General features: G+C 31.5%; 1 protein-coding gene across 1 annotated transcript in view; it reads right to left on the reverse strand.

Annotated features, from left to right (window-relative positions):
• The window catches only part of LOC110996737 (ATP-binding cassette sub-family G member 1-like), a 38,988-nt gene extending 24,259 nt beyond the window's left edge, over nucleotides 1-14,729 (reverse strand). The window contains exon 1 of the mRNA XM_022264553.2: nucleotides 14,395-14,729. Within this exon, the coding sequence (XP_022120245.1) occupies nucleotides 14,395-14,614 (220 nt within the window). The 5' untranslated portion in view covers nucleotides 14,615-14,729. The remainder of the gene's footprint in view (nucleotides 1-14,394) is intronic.
• Between the last annotated feature and the right edge of the window lie 1,367 nt (nucleotides 14,730-16,096).

Consider the following 16,096-nt stretch of genomic DNA (forward strand, 5'->3'; position numbering starts at 1 on the left):
ACATGGAACATTAGACAATTAATAACCTGTAAATATTCGATGGTTTTTAGCATATTTAAAATGTATCGAACTTTTGCTAATTAATCTATACGTTCGAATACTAATAAGAGTACAAACAGAGACCTGCAAAATATGCACGCGCAATTCACGAGTACTTGAGATTTTTTCTCAGCTCGTACACAAGATATTGCAAATATATTATAAAATTGTAAAATCTTTTTACATTTCCGGCGGATTTATACGACGGCAAACGCCTCTTTGCTAAACTTTAAACTTTAGAATACATAATTTTGCCAACACAAAATCTAGTAAGCTATTCGTTAATTTATTCATATTGGATTATAAATGTTCAAGAAAGCTCTGAGGAGGCGACAAACTCAGCCGGCACTTTCAAGGACTAGAATAGTATAAGTTATTTTTCACATTATAACAGGCATTAGCGTCAAAATATGTTTGTGTAATAAAATATCTATCTGGGTAAAACTCGAGAATGGCCGGGCCCGTTTGGCTTATTTTGATCTAGAAATATATGTGGAAGTGCAGGGAATGTTTCATTGAAGACACATGTATAATATATATTAGAAAAAAAAATTAAAAACAAACATACACATATATAATTCAATTTTCCTACAGAATTCGTTTCTAGCTTCAAAACATTTGATGTCTTTTGTTTTTTTTTTTAATAAAACATTTTTCTGTTTCATAGATATTTAACAGAAATATAATAGGTGATACGAAGTTCACCGGGTCATGTATACAGTATAAAAATTTAATATAGGCTTCAACATCGGTGCGTGACATACAATGTCTTTGTTGGAGGCGAAAGAGCAACTATATATTGACTAAATGTCACGTCTCTGCCGAATGTCTCATTAAGGAGGGATCAAAGGAAGGATCTCTATAACTATTGTTACTTTTTCTAAGGGATTTCAATAGAAACTTGTATTGCTACTATAGAATTCAGTCTGGTGTAATAAACAATTTCCTATTTGTATTTTATCTCTCAACTTAATAGAGCTAATAAAATATTAAAAAAAAACATTCTTACATTTTATTTACGACAACCATGACATACGTGACACGTAGAAGGCTGATCACCTACTTGCCCATATAGAAAAAATGACAATGTAATAGACGAAAAAATTGCGATGACGCAGGCTCCGTTTGGATGCGATTTCATATATATTGTCAACTGAAAGCGTAGCCAGTGTCAAAAATAGAAATGATCAACATATAATAATAAAATATCATCAAATTTATAACATTTTACCATGGTCATTGACTGGTTTTGACCTTAAAGCTACAGGTAGGATATTCCACGTGGTGACATTGACCCTTGAAACATTTGAATATTTATATTTTGATATTACGAAGGCTGTATCTGGTATTTCAAGTCATCTATGGTTTTCTTTTGTTATTGTGATAAACGTTACTTAAACTACGTTATGTTATATATTATATTAAAGTTCTATTATAATATATTGTCATAAATACATGTTCTAGAGAAAAAATAGTTTTCCGTTTTTGAATACTGCTCAATTAAATACTCGCTTGTTTGAAGACATTTAACCGACGAAATATGTGATAATAAAATGTGTGTTTTGTTTTAATGAATAAGTTGGTTAACATAAAGTGTTGTAAAAACTATAGCTTTCTAAGTGTCAAATAAAAAAAAACACATTCCTGTTACTTCGAGATTCCAGAATGTCACTGTATTTCCCGGATAATACAACAAAAATCCAATTACAATGATTCATCAGTTTTCTTTCTTAATTACGAAAGTGCTGATATTAATTTATAATTATTGATTTTATAACTGGGAATCATAAAAAAACGAGAAAAAATATTTTTTTTAAATATCCTTAAAAAATGCCCACCATGCATGCTAATTAATTATCAAATAGGTGTCACTTCTTCTTTTTAATATCTTGCTGTTGTGAGCAAAGAGGTGCTGTGATCAGCTGCAATTTCATCAAGTACATTCTCTTTATTGTGTAATCCTGGCTTTCCGAAGCTCGTTCCGCCGATACCACTTCCAGGTAATTGTCCCTCCCTGAACTTGTTATACATTTATATATTACACTCGAGTAAACACTTGAGAATCGAGAAGCGATGACGCCATTAAACGTAACATGGGACATGAAGGGAAAGTACCTTAAATATCGTAGATAGGGTATTTTATTGAAGGAAGACTTTATGATATTTTTAAAAGTTCCTGGTAATTTGATGTGCATACATACATGCATTATGTAAAAGTGTATCATTTTGAAGTTGTGTGTTTTTTAGCATTTTTCAAAATAAATCAAAACTGCAATATCAAAAATATAATAAAATAAAAGTATGATCTGTTTTTCTTCATATTTATAAAACGTGAACTATTATATACATTATTATATTTACAATAGTAATTTTAGTTTCTCCATTTAAGTAATAACGGAACCATCAAAATTCTACATGCACTATTCCAAAAGATAACAGATAGGAAGGTTTTATTAATTTTTCCATATCTAACGAGAGACCGTACTTCAAACGATTTCTATCCAGTTACAAAATATAACAGTCAAAATTCAAAGCTACAACGGAACGTGCTAAAATACGCTTCTATTTGACTCACTATGTGAAATTGATTTAATTCTTTATTAATAACATATTACAAAAGAAACATTTGATTTGTACAGTTTGAATAAATCTATAAATAAACAAATAAGTTAAATGTATTTGAGTCGTTTTTTTGTGTTTAATTCACCTAATTAATTACTCCTTTCACCTTGAAGTCTGGGCGTTACACAACTGAGCGATTTTTAAGGGCCCTTCAAGAAAAGAATGTACAAATTCATAATATGCAGCCAGCCAATGCCCTTGCGAGTCCTGTGGTATTCAAAATGTCCATAGTCCAAAAGAGGGGATGAAAATACAAATGAAATAAATAAGTATGAATAGTGTTCCATGATATAATTACAACGACGGGTTGTATTTACAGAACTCGATCAATGCTAGGAATTGACGTCCTTTTTCAGGTTAAATAAGGAATGGGAAGACGAAGCGATGATAGTAAGACTAGAATCCAGGATCAAGTACATCTTATTCATACATACTGTTAATGTGAAATAGTTTAAGTAGTTTTGTAACTTTTGTAGCTTTACAAAAATCTACATTTAATAAGATTATAGGTATGTCCAGTAATGAGGAGGATATCCAACGAAGCAAAAACTTATTAAATATACAATTTTAGAAATTATTATTATATGATTCCGCGTAGTTGTCTTTTCACCAAGATCAAATGATTTCGATCATTGGGTACAATAAGTCTTTGATCTCATTATTTACTGAATGCGGATCAATGCCGTTCTTTCTTGGCCTAATCCTATCAATCAGTATCGGAATCGAATAATATTGAAATTATTCTGATTCAATACAAAGCCCACTGTCTGGAGATCAAGGAACATGGTTAATGTTGTTTTTTAGTCGAATTATTTAATTTTACGTCGACATTCAATTTCAATTTCAAATTCATTTCGTTTTTTAAGTGGAATTGTCGTTGAAAACATTACTTATGGATGTAGAAATATTATATAATTGTTGTGATGCGTATTGTTATTATTATATAAGTTTAAATTTACTTGAAACTCCATACATAGCCAGCCTTCTGTACATGTAAAACGAAGCAATTATTTCCCTGGAAATAAAGCAAGGCGTGAGTAATACCATGCTTTTGCATTTGTCTGTGTGACATATCACACAGACAAATGAAATCTATTGATTTAAACTACTTTTGCTTTGCCAGCAAATGTTATTTTTAAGTCGTAGAATGTAAAATCCATTAATACATAGCCGGAAACTTCTAGAATGAGTATTTCACACTTAGTAACAACTCTGAATATAATATAATATGAAATATATTAATTAAATAATCAAAATAAATTTCGACGCAAGTAAAATTTTATATGATTTCAGAGTCCTTGCCTTGAGACACGAATCATAAATTTGCAATTACATTGTAATTTATTTTACCCCTTAGCTTTATATAATAAATATATTTTTTGTTAAGTTATTTCTATAACACGCGATTAAAGTTCCAATACAGTTAAAACTGCATTTTACATGAATTTTTATTAAAGGAAATTTTATTTAGTTTTACTAATATATAGTATAATTAGTATACTTTTTTTACCTTACTAATAATTAGTATACTTTGGTATTATGTCTGAACTAACAAACGTTTGAAGCTCGACGAAACAATAATTGTATTTATTTATTTCAGTATTGTTTGATATGAATGCTTTTAATAATCTATGAATCTTGACATTAAAATTACATATTTTTCTGTTTTTATTTATTTTTCCATTACACCACAGTCTAAAGAAGTGACTCTACAACCTCTAGGTGTTGAGTTCAGATTTCTGCGACTATTTCGTTATCATTTTTATGTTATCAGCAGAGTATGTTTTACACACGTCCACCTTTTTGGGCCTGCAGGTGGCAACGCACCTACGAATAATGGGTGTCTATGGGATGCGACGACTGCCTTTTTGGGCGTCCCGCAGGCTCGTTTGCCCCCCAATTATATAGAAAAAAACCTTCTAAATTCTCATTTTTCTTGTCTTATCTTTGGTATCCGTCAACTTTATTAAACAAGCTGTATGCTCGTTAGGGTTGTCAATAAGGAGGCCGCAGCGAGTGATCGCGGCTCGGGCAGCTCGCTGCTACCGTACTGTATCGTTTGAGGCGGCCTGTGTGTTAGCTGGTACTCCTCCTTGGGAGCGGGAGGTAGAACTGATTGCTGCCTCATACCGCGCGAAGGCCCAGGTAATGGATAGCGGGAACGTCACATGGGGGGAAATAGCGGGGCATGTGAGGCGTCATGCCAGATAAATTCTTTTTAAAAGGTGGTCTGACGATCTTGCTACGCCCCGCGCTGGTGCATTGACGGTAGGGGCAATCCGCCCAGTCCTAAAAGACTGGGTGAATAGACATTGGGGTGCTGTGACGTTTCGGCTATCGCAGATATTGTCTGGGCATGGATGCTTTGGTCGGTATCTACATAAGGTGCCTAGAAGGGAGATGCATCCGTTGTGCCACCACTGCGGCGCTCCAAATGACACGGCGGAGCATACTGTGGCTGAGTGTGTCACCTGGACAAGGGAGCGTCATGACCTGGTATCGGTTATAGGGGCGGACCTCACTTTACCGGGTATTATAATAGCAATGCTAGGGAGCGAGGAGGCCTGGAGTGCAATGGTCTCCTTCTGTGAGCATGTAATGCTGCAGAAGGAGGCAGCTGAGCGACTGAGGGAGAGGTCTGGGGATGCCTGTAGAAGGACCGGTAGTTCAAGGTTGGGGGCTCGACCTCGAGTAGCCCGGAACCGCAGGTCATGATTAGCTCTCTATGTCGGATATAAGCCCGGGTCCCTTGGGTAGAATGCCTAGCGAACCCCGAGGGCCCATCTTAAGGGCGTGTGATGGGCTGAGGTGGTTTTAGTGGGTAGGGTCTCTCTACCCCTCTGAATAGCAGAGGGTTTTGAGTGTAGATCCAGCCCCACAGTCCCCGCGTCAAGTTCGATTCTTGATGCGGGCCTGCATAAGTGCATTTCCACCTCATTAAAAAAAAAAAAAAAGGGTTGTCAATAAAGTACATTTTATTAAACAAGCTGTATGCTCGTTAGGGTTGTCAGGGGTTATAATACAAAGAATAACAATGATTTATTTAATTTGTTGATCTGTGAATTATGCTAAATATATGCAAAGCAAATTATAACATTACCATAAATAAGGGAAATAATTCGATTAAATATTTTCTAAAGAAATCTTATATAGTTGAAGAGTTTGTTTGAACGCGGTAATCTCACAAACTACTGATTGGATTTGTGTCAGATCGTTCATTTATACAGGCTAGGCATAACCCAACTACCAACGGGAGCATGATTGATAAATATCGCAAAAACAGGAGAGGTTATTAATAGTTATATTTTTTTATAGATGTAGTAAACTAATTGCACACTAAGAATTGAATAAATAAAATAATGGGGTCGGCCTGGCAAAAAATGGTATCAAACAAGCCACATCTAGATCACGTGAAAACATAAAACTTGTATTTTGCATATTAATGTATATTGCAACAATTTATACCGAAGCTATTAAACCATTTTTGATTTCCTCTTGATCCGGCAAAACATCCTAACTACGACTACTATCCTACTTTGGTATAGACACAATTTTCATTTGGCGATATCTGACTCATTCTTATACATTTTCTTAACTCTATATAGATTTTACGTTTACGAAATATTCGTGTTTACTAGTTTCAAATACAAACTCAACTAACGTTACGTTAACTCTTTGTCTAATTATACACCGATAATTTTTATTATTCATCTATGCCTTGTATGTATAATTTATAATATCTTGACAGCTATATTCAATTCCATTTATAATGATCATGTATATTTATGATTCTTCGTATAATTTATTGAACGGAAAATAGGAGTTTTATTGAACTCCTATTTTCCGTTCAATTAATACTTCAAAGTCCCTTATTCGAATCGCACAAAAATGATTAATTTAATTCTCGACCAGAAATCGATCACCTCGTGTACAAATGCGATGTCTATTATAGGGGACGGAAATCATTAATAAAATATTAATTTCAGAATAAAAATTCTTCCATCATTAATTCATTTTCATGGCTGTCGTTTATATAAAAATATTCATTATTCTATTTTATATGGCTACAAATATTTTACGCATAAATAAACACCTATAGATAATATAAAACAACCTTGAAATTTGTATTATAATATATATCTGGTTGATGAATGATGCTGTCGGTAACATTCGTGAGTAATTACAGGAAAAAAAATTTGATAATAAATTATTTAAGACGGTACTATAAGACATTAAATTTAAGATAATCAGCCTAAGGTGGTCATTATAATAAAACGAAATAAATATTTATTATCTATTGGATAAAATATATCGACAAGGTACATCGCCTCGTTAAGAAAAAAGGTTTCCTTTTTTTAGCCAGCGGGAATGGTACATATGGTACAATGGTACATGATAACAAACATATTCCACATTAATAAATAGTATTAGTAAATGATAGAACATTTACTATTAGAAGTAATCAGAAAAAAATGTTAAATTTATTTTTGTTTATTATTGAACGAAATAAAAGTTTTAAAATATCATATTGTATAAAATTGTTAAAACCTACCTTTATAATTTCTGCTCCAAAACAAAAGTAATTGTTATGCGGCGAAGCGCCACGATTTTTGATGTATCGCATGCAATCTCCAATTTGTTGGGAAGTTAGGAATTCCGCACGGCATGCAAAGTGTTGACAATAGAGAATCACTGGGGAACGATGGCAGTAGTTACCGATTTCACTAGACGAGGCTTTTGTCAACGGTCATTCAAATTTATTCCATTTTTAAAATACTCAAGCTTTTGGATTGGACAACAAGTACTTGAAATGGCGGCAGACTTTTTAATAGTAACGATAGTAATCCACTGGTGTCACACTATATAGGTATTTCCCTCGGATTCAATCTATTTCTATACTTGTATATAAAAGTAATCAATTATTGTTTTGTAGACAAGTAGGCCTTCTGTACCTGACATGTCAATGTTCCCTTCATTGTAAAAATGTTATAAATAGATAGAGAATAAATTAGTGTATTTATGGAATTTAAACGCATCACATCACTACGTTTATTACTGCTTCTGACGCAAAGAATAATATACTGTGGAAAGTTTGAATGTCCTTCATAATATGGTAATTCAAATTTGAAATGTGTTGTGAAGAATAATTTGATTCGAAACATTGATTACCAATGTCTTGATTATTATCTTAATATTTTACAACAGATTTAAATAAGATATAATTCAACTTGGCTAGAATTAAACTTATAATTGTAGAAGTAGTAGAAGTGAATTTTCAATAATCGATGAAAGTTATACGAATGAATTAATTATTACCAAACATAATAATCTAAATCTGGGCGGCATACACGTACATAATAAATAAAATTATAAAATTTACAAAACCGTAATTATTCAAGATTGCAAATTAAAGCCAGGGTCATATTTTGTCTCTTGCCAAACATAATTCTATTTTATAGTGAATTTAAGTTTGTAGACCAACCAGTTTCATAATTATGTAAATAATGTTGTTGTTATAATTGTATAGTGCAGTTCACACCTTTAAGTGTTTTAGATCAAAACATTGTTCATCTTATAGGACTAAAAAGGGTTTGAAATATGGAGAAGGCTTATTGCAAACGTCTTTGTGCGATGACCAAATTTAGGGGCATAAAATCTGAATTGTCTTTATGGGCTCACTCTCAGACTAGCAGTACCTTGAGTGTATTCCCAGCTCACATGTACGCGTCAAGGCTACATCCGGGATGCGTGTGCGCATTACCTTTAAAAACGTTGAATTTTTGTTCAACAGTGGATTTTTGACATACCTTTTTATTTTTTGCATTAGGTTAGTACATGTAAAAATTATTTCTAACTCAGTTTAAAAACTAATTTATGCTTTCACTGGAAAAACACGCGTTTCAGTATATTTAAACTGTATAGTTGCGTAAATAAAATATAATATTTTTCTGAAGTTTTAAATTCTCAAAGTATTGTTTTACTAGTTAACGGTATTAATGGAGATACTGCTATGGAATTAATAAATGTATACAATAAATATTTCAGTCCTAAAACAAATCGTTGCCCTTGATCAACTCTCAATACTAATTACATACAAATACAATACTATTGAGTACAATAGTAAAATAAACATTGGGTCTAACTGTTTTAGAAAGCCTAATCTTGTCTTAAAAAAAAGAAATAAAAGAACATATACGTGTCGTGATACGACCTATACCCCGTATCCTAGAAGTAAGATTCACATTGCTGTCAAATGTTTGAGCCAAAATGGTATAAAATATTAAAATATTTATAGGTAAAACAAAGGTTATTGCTATTACTAACAATTCGCGAGTCAAAAGACGAAGGCTGGCGGTAATTGAAATGACTTTCTTTTGTTAAATGAAACCTTCCGCATTCATAAATAAATATCGAGAGCCTTTGTGAGAGAAATCATTTCCTTAAGCGTCTTTTGTTTTTTTACTGATGTGTTCTGCGGTTAACATGACGCTTGATTAATGATTGTTTCCTTGGAATATCTTAAATTATGGCTATAAAATAATAATTCCGCCTTAATTGCTTATATCATCACCATTAAAAGAATGTACAACAGCTCTTCTGAGCAGTTCCTGACATACGTCATCGATTTCTCAAAGCCTATGGTTAAAATGGCATCAATCATAGCGAAACTATGAAAAGTCATCAGTCCGTATATCTACAATGGAAGGCACTTATCACTGAGTATTTACTCAGATATAACGGTATTATCTTAAAAATGCATAGCTTCCAACACGATTCCCAACGATGACAATCGCTCAACGACTAAACTATCATTATTATTCTAGATAACAGCAATTATTGCTATTTACTCGAACCTTTGCGTTGAAATAAAGAAGATAATATACGTTTTAATTTCCTTAAAGTTCTGACATTTAGCTGTAAGATATTACAAATTTACACCTCACTTAACCGAATTAATTTTGGAGTTGAAGAAAATAGCGCAATTAGTGTAGACTTCTTATTAACGAGTTGAAATTCTTTAAAAATAACTTAACCGTCTACAAAGTGCGCGTAAATAATATGATTTTATTTGACTTTATAATCTTCGTGTTAATAATAGTGTTCATTCTTTTATTTATATAACTATGATAGTAAATAGCCTAACTTCCGGAATTCCATTGCTGCAAATTCCCAATTACTTAACACGTCATTCATCTATGGTTGTCTCCTTCGGGTTTTTTGATTTAAAAAAGGTGCAGCTTGCCAATTGTCGTCTTATATATAACATTCTCGTGTCGCGGTGTTTGTGGTTAAACTCCTCCGAAACGGCTTGACCGATTCTCACGAAATTTTGTGTGCATATTGGGTATGTCTGAGAATCGGACAACATCTATTTTCATCCCCCTAAATGTTAAGGGTAGTCCACCCCTAAATATATTTTTTTTAATTTTTAGATAAATTTTTATTTTTTTATCAACAGCATTAAAAAATCCACACAACCCTAAATTTTAAACCCTCTACGATCAACCCCTATTTTTTATTATAAACGATATACATGGCAAAACGACGTTTGCCAGGTCAGCTAGTAATTCATATATATTTTTTAAGTACACATGCAGTACTATATTTCGTGGTGGAAGAGAATGTTCATTAGCGATCAGGCTACCAGTTATGCTTGTTGTTACTTTCGGCTTGTATATATATTTCTATTATAATATACGTAATAATAATAATTATCAATATCATATTTACAAATGATCGGTATGTAACGAAATGAAACATATAATGTTATGAATCGTTATTTATTTTTTTAGAAATATATAGATAATGAAATATAAAGTAAAAAATAAATTAATGTATCCTACAACGGTTTTACAGAAAAAATAGAAATAAGCAAACATGTTATTTGAGTTTCGACAAAATTACAAATGTATTAATTTTGCTATATAACTCGGACACTATAGTGTCCGAGTTATATAGCAAAATAACTCAACAACAAAGCTATAGCTTTAGTTATATTTTGATATATAGTGTAAAGTGTATATCATAAATCCATATACACGTACAATGTCCTAAATATAACGTAGTATACATAATTTACGTTGGTACGCTGTCTTTCCATAACTAAATTGGTTTCCTAACAAATATTAACCAAAGTCTAAATTGTTATACTATACTTCAATAATGTTAAACAAATTATTCTTATAAGTAAAGCCCACATTAATTTTACAAAATCATTTTAATTTTCGTAAAATAAGCACAAGCCTCTCACAAAGGTAGACAATTTTTTAATAAAGCCACGATTCAAGCTATGATAAAATAAAAATAATTTCGGTTCCATTGTTCTATGGAATGACGATGATTTCAAAAATGAGAGATTGAATGATAGGTTTCTTTGCGACAGTATTTTTCACTGCGTATTACACTCTCGCGTCTTTTGATGCTCTTCAGTGAATGTGAAAACTTTATTCATTACATGTATGGAGTGGGAAGGAAGGTGCTTCAATGTACTTAGGAATACGTGACTGGTAAGGGTGAGCTTGTGTCGGCTATTAGATGTTAAAAGTCGCAAGTAATTTAACTTTAATAGAAAAACATAATTAAATGTGGCTTTCACTTTGGTCATTCTATCTTAGCTTTGATTTTAAGTAAATAAATGTATTAAAGCAAAAACACCTTTTGTGTGCAATTGTAACTACAGTACCGTGTTCTTTTATCCACTTTTTTGTTCTTTTGGGGGTCACAACAATAAGCTGTAATTTCTTTTCAGATTTTTTTGGTCGTAATGACTAAACTTAAACGTGAAGTATATTATATATAGAAAATTAATTATATATAATTAATTCGCTATATTTGTTTTAAAATAAGTATTGTTTGATGATTTGCTTTTTTAAAAGAATACCGAGAGATTTTTTACGCCGGCTTTTTTTCTCGGCCTACACCCTCTGTCTTCTTTGCCGATGACAAGGTGCATACAGGTTAAAATTTAAAGACGTGGAATAAGTGATACCTTGATGTTACCTCAAGGGTAACATTCGTTCAAATCCAATACGTTGTTGGCTTATGGAAGTCATATTTACTGCCATGTTTCGGTTTTGTATACCATGATTCGAAGATTAGATTTATAAAAAAATATAAAAGTTTTTTACGTTTGTGTTGTGATTTACGTAAATCCGTTAAAAGTGTACTTGTTCGAGATTTTTCAATATTGTTAAAAATTCTGGGAAACCAGTAATGTTTTTTCACTATATTGAGTTCATAAAACGCCAACATATTCTTTAATTTGGATAAAAATTATTCAAAACTAATTTCGTAAATCATAAAACAAGTTTCCAATAAATTATTTCGCTGAGAAACGTTTAATTAATTCAACTTAACCATTCCAGTTATTTTGCAACCAGTACACGAATCGGAATAAATAGTAATATTTATTCCGATTCATTTCCTCCAAAAACTTCCTCAGCTCTCAAAATTTACAAAATTGTGCATTACATTTTTATTCGTAATTCGTATTGGGTCGATTAGTTTCAGGAATTAAAGTAAGGTATAACGGTTAAATGCCTTCAAACAGAATGATCTATCTACCTACTAATTTATTTATTATTAATTTTATAATTATTAATATATTGTGAATCTTAATATATATCAATTACGTGTCACGTTTATCCGCTATGGACTCCTTAACTACGAAACCGATGTGAATCACATTTGGATACCGTGTGCAGTTTGATCTAACTTAAAAGATAGGATAGGTTACATCTTAATTTATACCCACAATATTATTTTATTCCAAATATTTGTTTATTATTTTATACAATTTTACCAGAAGGCGCTGTGTTAAAAGTACCAAAGTTTCACATAAGCTATCTATCTACCTTTCACATAAGTTCTCCTACCGTTTCCCTTAAAAAGTTTACTACTATGTAATATAACAAAAACCTTAGCCACAGCAACGCTTGGTCGAGTCTGCTATCTTAATATATATATTTCTTGTGTGCGTGTGTATGTGACTGAACTCCTCCTAAACGACTGGACCGATTTAGACGACATTATTTGTGTGTGTTCAAGGGGATCTGGGAATGGTTTAGATTCACAATTTTGTCCGCTGGACAATGTTTTTTTAATTAATTTTCAATTTATTAGTTGTTGTTGATTCTGGAATGTTTTACATTGGATCCGACCGACGGCGCTACCATCGCAGTGTCAAATTTTAAATAATATTCGAATTTTAATTTTAGTCTGTCCCGAAATTTAAAAAAAGTTTTGTTATCATTGTGTTATATCGTGTGTGACCATGTGCTGGATCGTTAGATATTGTCATAACATTTGAATAATAATTTTCATCAAAATGGCTTATTAAAAATTGAAATTTTGAAATTAAAGACGTGTAGACAGGACAACGTCTGTCGGATCCGCTAGTATATTATAAAGCTGAAGGTTGTAGGTTAATTTCTTTATTTGTTTTATTAAATCGATTTTGATAATTATTATATAGTTTGAAAATCAAGCATTATTTGAAGTTTGATTATGAATGTCTTCTGCTACATAATTTATATCGCCGATGATTTTCGAACATAGTATAAGTGCTTTAAAGAGATTGTGGTTAATTTCAAATCACTATTAAAATCTATTATCACCTACGATTTTGCCATATGAAGTAGTTGACGGTTTGAATAATAAAATTATTTGCGATCTATGCGCAAATTGTATTTATTGTTTTACTGTAAATGTTGTGCGGAAGAATCTGAACGTTTCTTGTACAACGAGTTTCACTTTCTCTTTCGAATTTACTTTCTAAGGCATTACGTTAACTGTATCTATATATACAATAGTAAAGTTGATGCAGTTATCAAGAAATACCCTAAGTGAAGAGATATTTAAAAAAATAACATGGAATGTGAAAGTGTTTTAATTGTATTGAACCGAGTCTATCCGTGCTGAACATAATTAAATAACTGATATAGCGGTAATTAAAAATATAAATGTATCTTTATAATATCTAATGAAGGTAAAATAATTTTAATATATAAAGAAAATTGTTCGGTTAAATTACGAGTATACATACGCACGTCATGTCACATATTTAATTGACATTCATTTTTAGTTTTAATTCCATTAATAAAGATATAACTTATGGTTTCTATTATTCTTAAAATTCTGTCTAACGTCTTAAATCCATAAACTTTTGTTTTATTTAATTTGGTTACAGAAAAATATCGAAGTATCGCAGCCATAATGCCTTACAAAAAGCTTTTTTGAAGAGAGCAAACAATTAGTAGCGTTTCAATGATATCGTTACATTTAAATCTAAATAATTTGTGAATTTTTCAACACATTCTATGAATATATCTGCTATATTCAAGACCATAATTTATCGTCACATTGACCTTAAAAATTATTTAATGGAAAATTTTCAAAATCTTTAGCTGTTGTCGGAAAAAATATTTTTAACGTCAAAGGAATAAAAAAAAATTGTGATATGTTATATATCCTTAAATAGATTTTATTGTTTTAATTTTTTGCTAAGATGACATTTGAGAAGATAAGATAAGAAGAACTTGACAGACAAAAAATTTAGTTTTTTTATATATGTAGGTAGGCAATAATTACCCGCTTATATTTAATTAATCGAAAACGATGTAAGAAGAAACTATAAACAATTATTCTACATCAAATAAAAAAAATACCAATATCTACGTTATTATTATAACTATTTATTTAATTTTCTACGTTTATAAATAAAAAATACGCTACCTTTTTTTGAACTGACAGTATAACAAACATCTTCGAAGAGTATATGTACCGGTGGTCTTTTAGCCATACGGTTCAGAGCCTTAAGTGTAGACCCAGCTCTCTCCAAAGCAGCTGGAGTCCACTGATCTTCCTGAACTTGGTTCACTAAATTATTGTCCACTGGTGTATGGGCCAGGGAGGCACCTGCAATAGCGCGGCGTACTAGCGGTATATTCGACATTTTTGAGAAATTTTAACACATAATTATCGGCCTATTTAACGGTCAGCTGCGCGTGATACGAAACGCGCGTACGGCTTTGTGACCCACCCGCGAATGCAGCTGTGCGTTCTTTGACCGTTGGCAACTCATATGGCACTATAATTATTTAAAATACCGGAAGATCTTGTTTTAATATAACTTCTGAATGTTTTGTTTTTAAATTACATAAATAATAAAGGCGAATTGTAATCTAGTTTTTTAATTTATGTAAACGAAAAGTTATATAAACAATTGTTTAATATGCGAGGCTGACTTTTAATTAGTAAAAGCTTTTTTTAATAGGCCTAATTAAAACAAAATTATTTGACACTACAAATGTCATTAAAAAAAATTAAAGTATAATTTTTATCTGACTTGATAAAAATTACATTTTCCTGTGAGCAAACAATACAAGGAAATCAATATAAAATGAAAAGTTTCGTAATTACGCGCCGCGTCAATCGAGTGTTTGGGAAATTATTTTCCAAGAAAACTTGATTTAGTGCTGTACCAGCAGGCAAACATCGTAAATCATAAAATCCACGAACAACGAAAAATCTCAATACAACGATTTCTTTGAAACGTGAGTTATGTAACCTAACATTAGTTAAGTTACATATAAAAAAATTTAAATTAATATACGTTTATTTAGGAACATAAGATCATCAAGGTATCACTTATTCTACTTCATTAAATTTGAATATGTAGGCATCCCTACACATTGGCAAAGAAGACAGAGGAGAAAAAGCCGGGGTAAAACCTCTCGGTACTCTTTTAAAAAAGCAAATCATCAAACAATACTTACTTTAAAAGAAATATAGCAAAATAATTAGAAGTAGCCACTAGTATATATAATAGTTAATAATAAGAAGCGTAAACAAAACAATCATACCCACTTGAATAACACAAAACACTTATAAATTCTAATTCAACGTTTTCGTTTCCGATAATGTCCAATAACATAAGTGTCAGATTTACAAACTCTTCCAAACGTCAAGTCAGTTTTTTGTATTTCAGCGTGAACATTTCCATGCATCAGCCGCGACCGAAATTGATAGGTGTTTTTCATATAATGATTAATCGTGGTATATCGATGGCTAGATGTGTGTGACTATTGAATACATATACAATATTATAAAGGGATTTTATATGAATAATATATAGAGGAGTAATTAATAGAATAGCGTATTCTCAAAATCCTACAATGAATCCCTGTAACCGGCAATCATTGTTGTATATGTGTAAACACTTCTACTGTAAATACCAGCCATCACCGGGTACCGTACTCTTTTATCTCCCTCTGTCCAATTGTGTTTAGGCTATGATGAAAAGAGATAGATGAGTATATTAGGAAAAATAACTCAATTTGTCTTATTTTTTTATGAGTATGATGGTTTTTTAGTTTTTATAAACATGCATAAGTTTAGGACGTAAACGCTTAATTATCTTTGTGATAACTAATAT

The sequence above is a fragment of the Pieris rapae genome, chromosome 15 (genome assembly GCF_905147795.1).
Source record: "Pieris rapae chromosome 15, ilPieRapa1.1, whole genome shotgun sequence".
Lineage (NCBI taxonomy): Eukaryota > Metazoa > Arthropoda > Insecta > Lepidoptera > Pieridae > Pieris > Pieris rapae.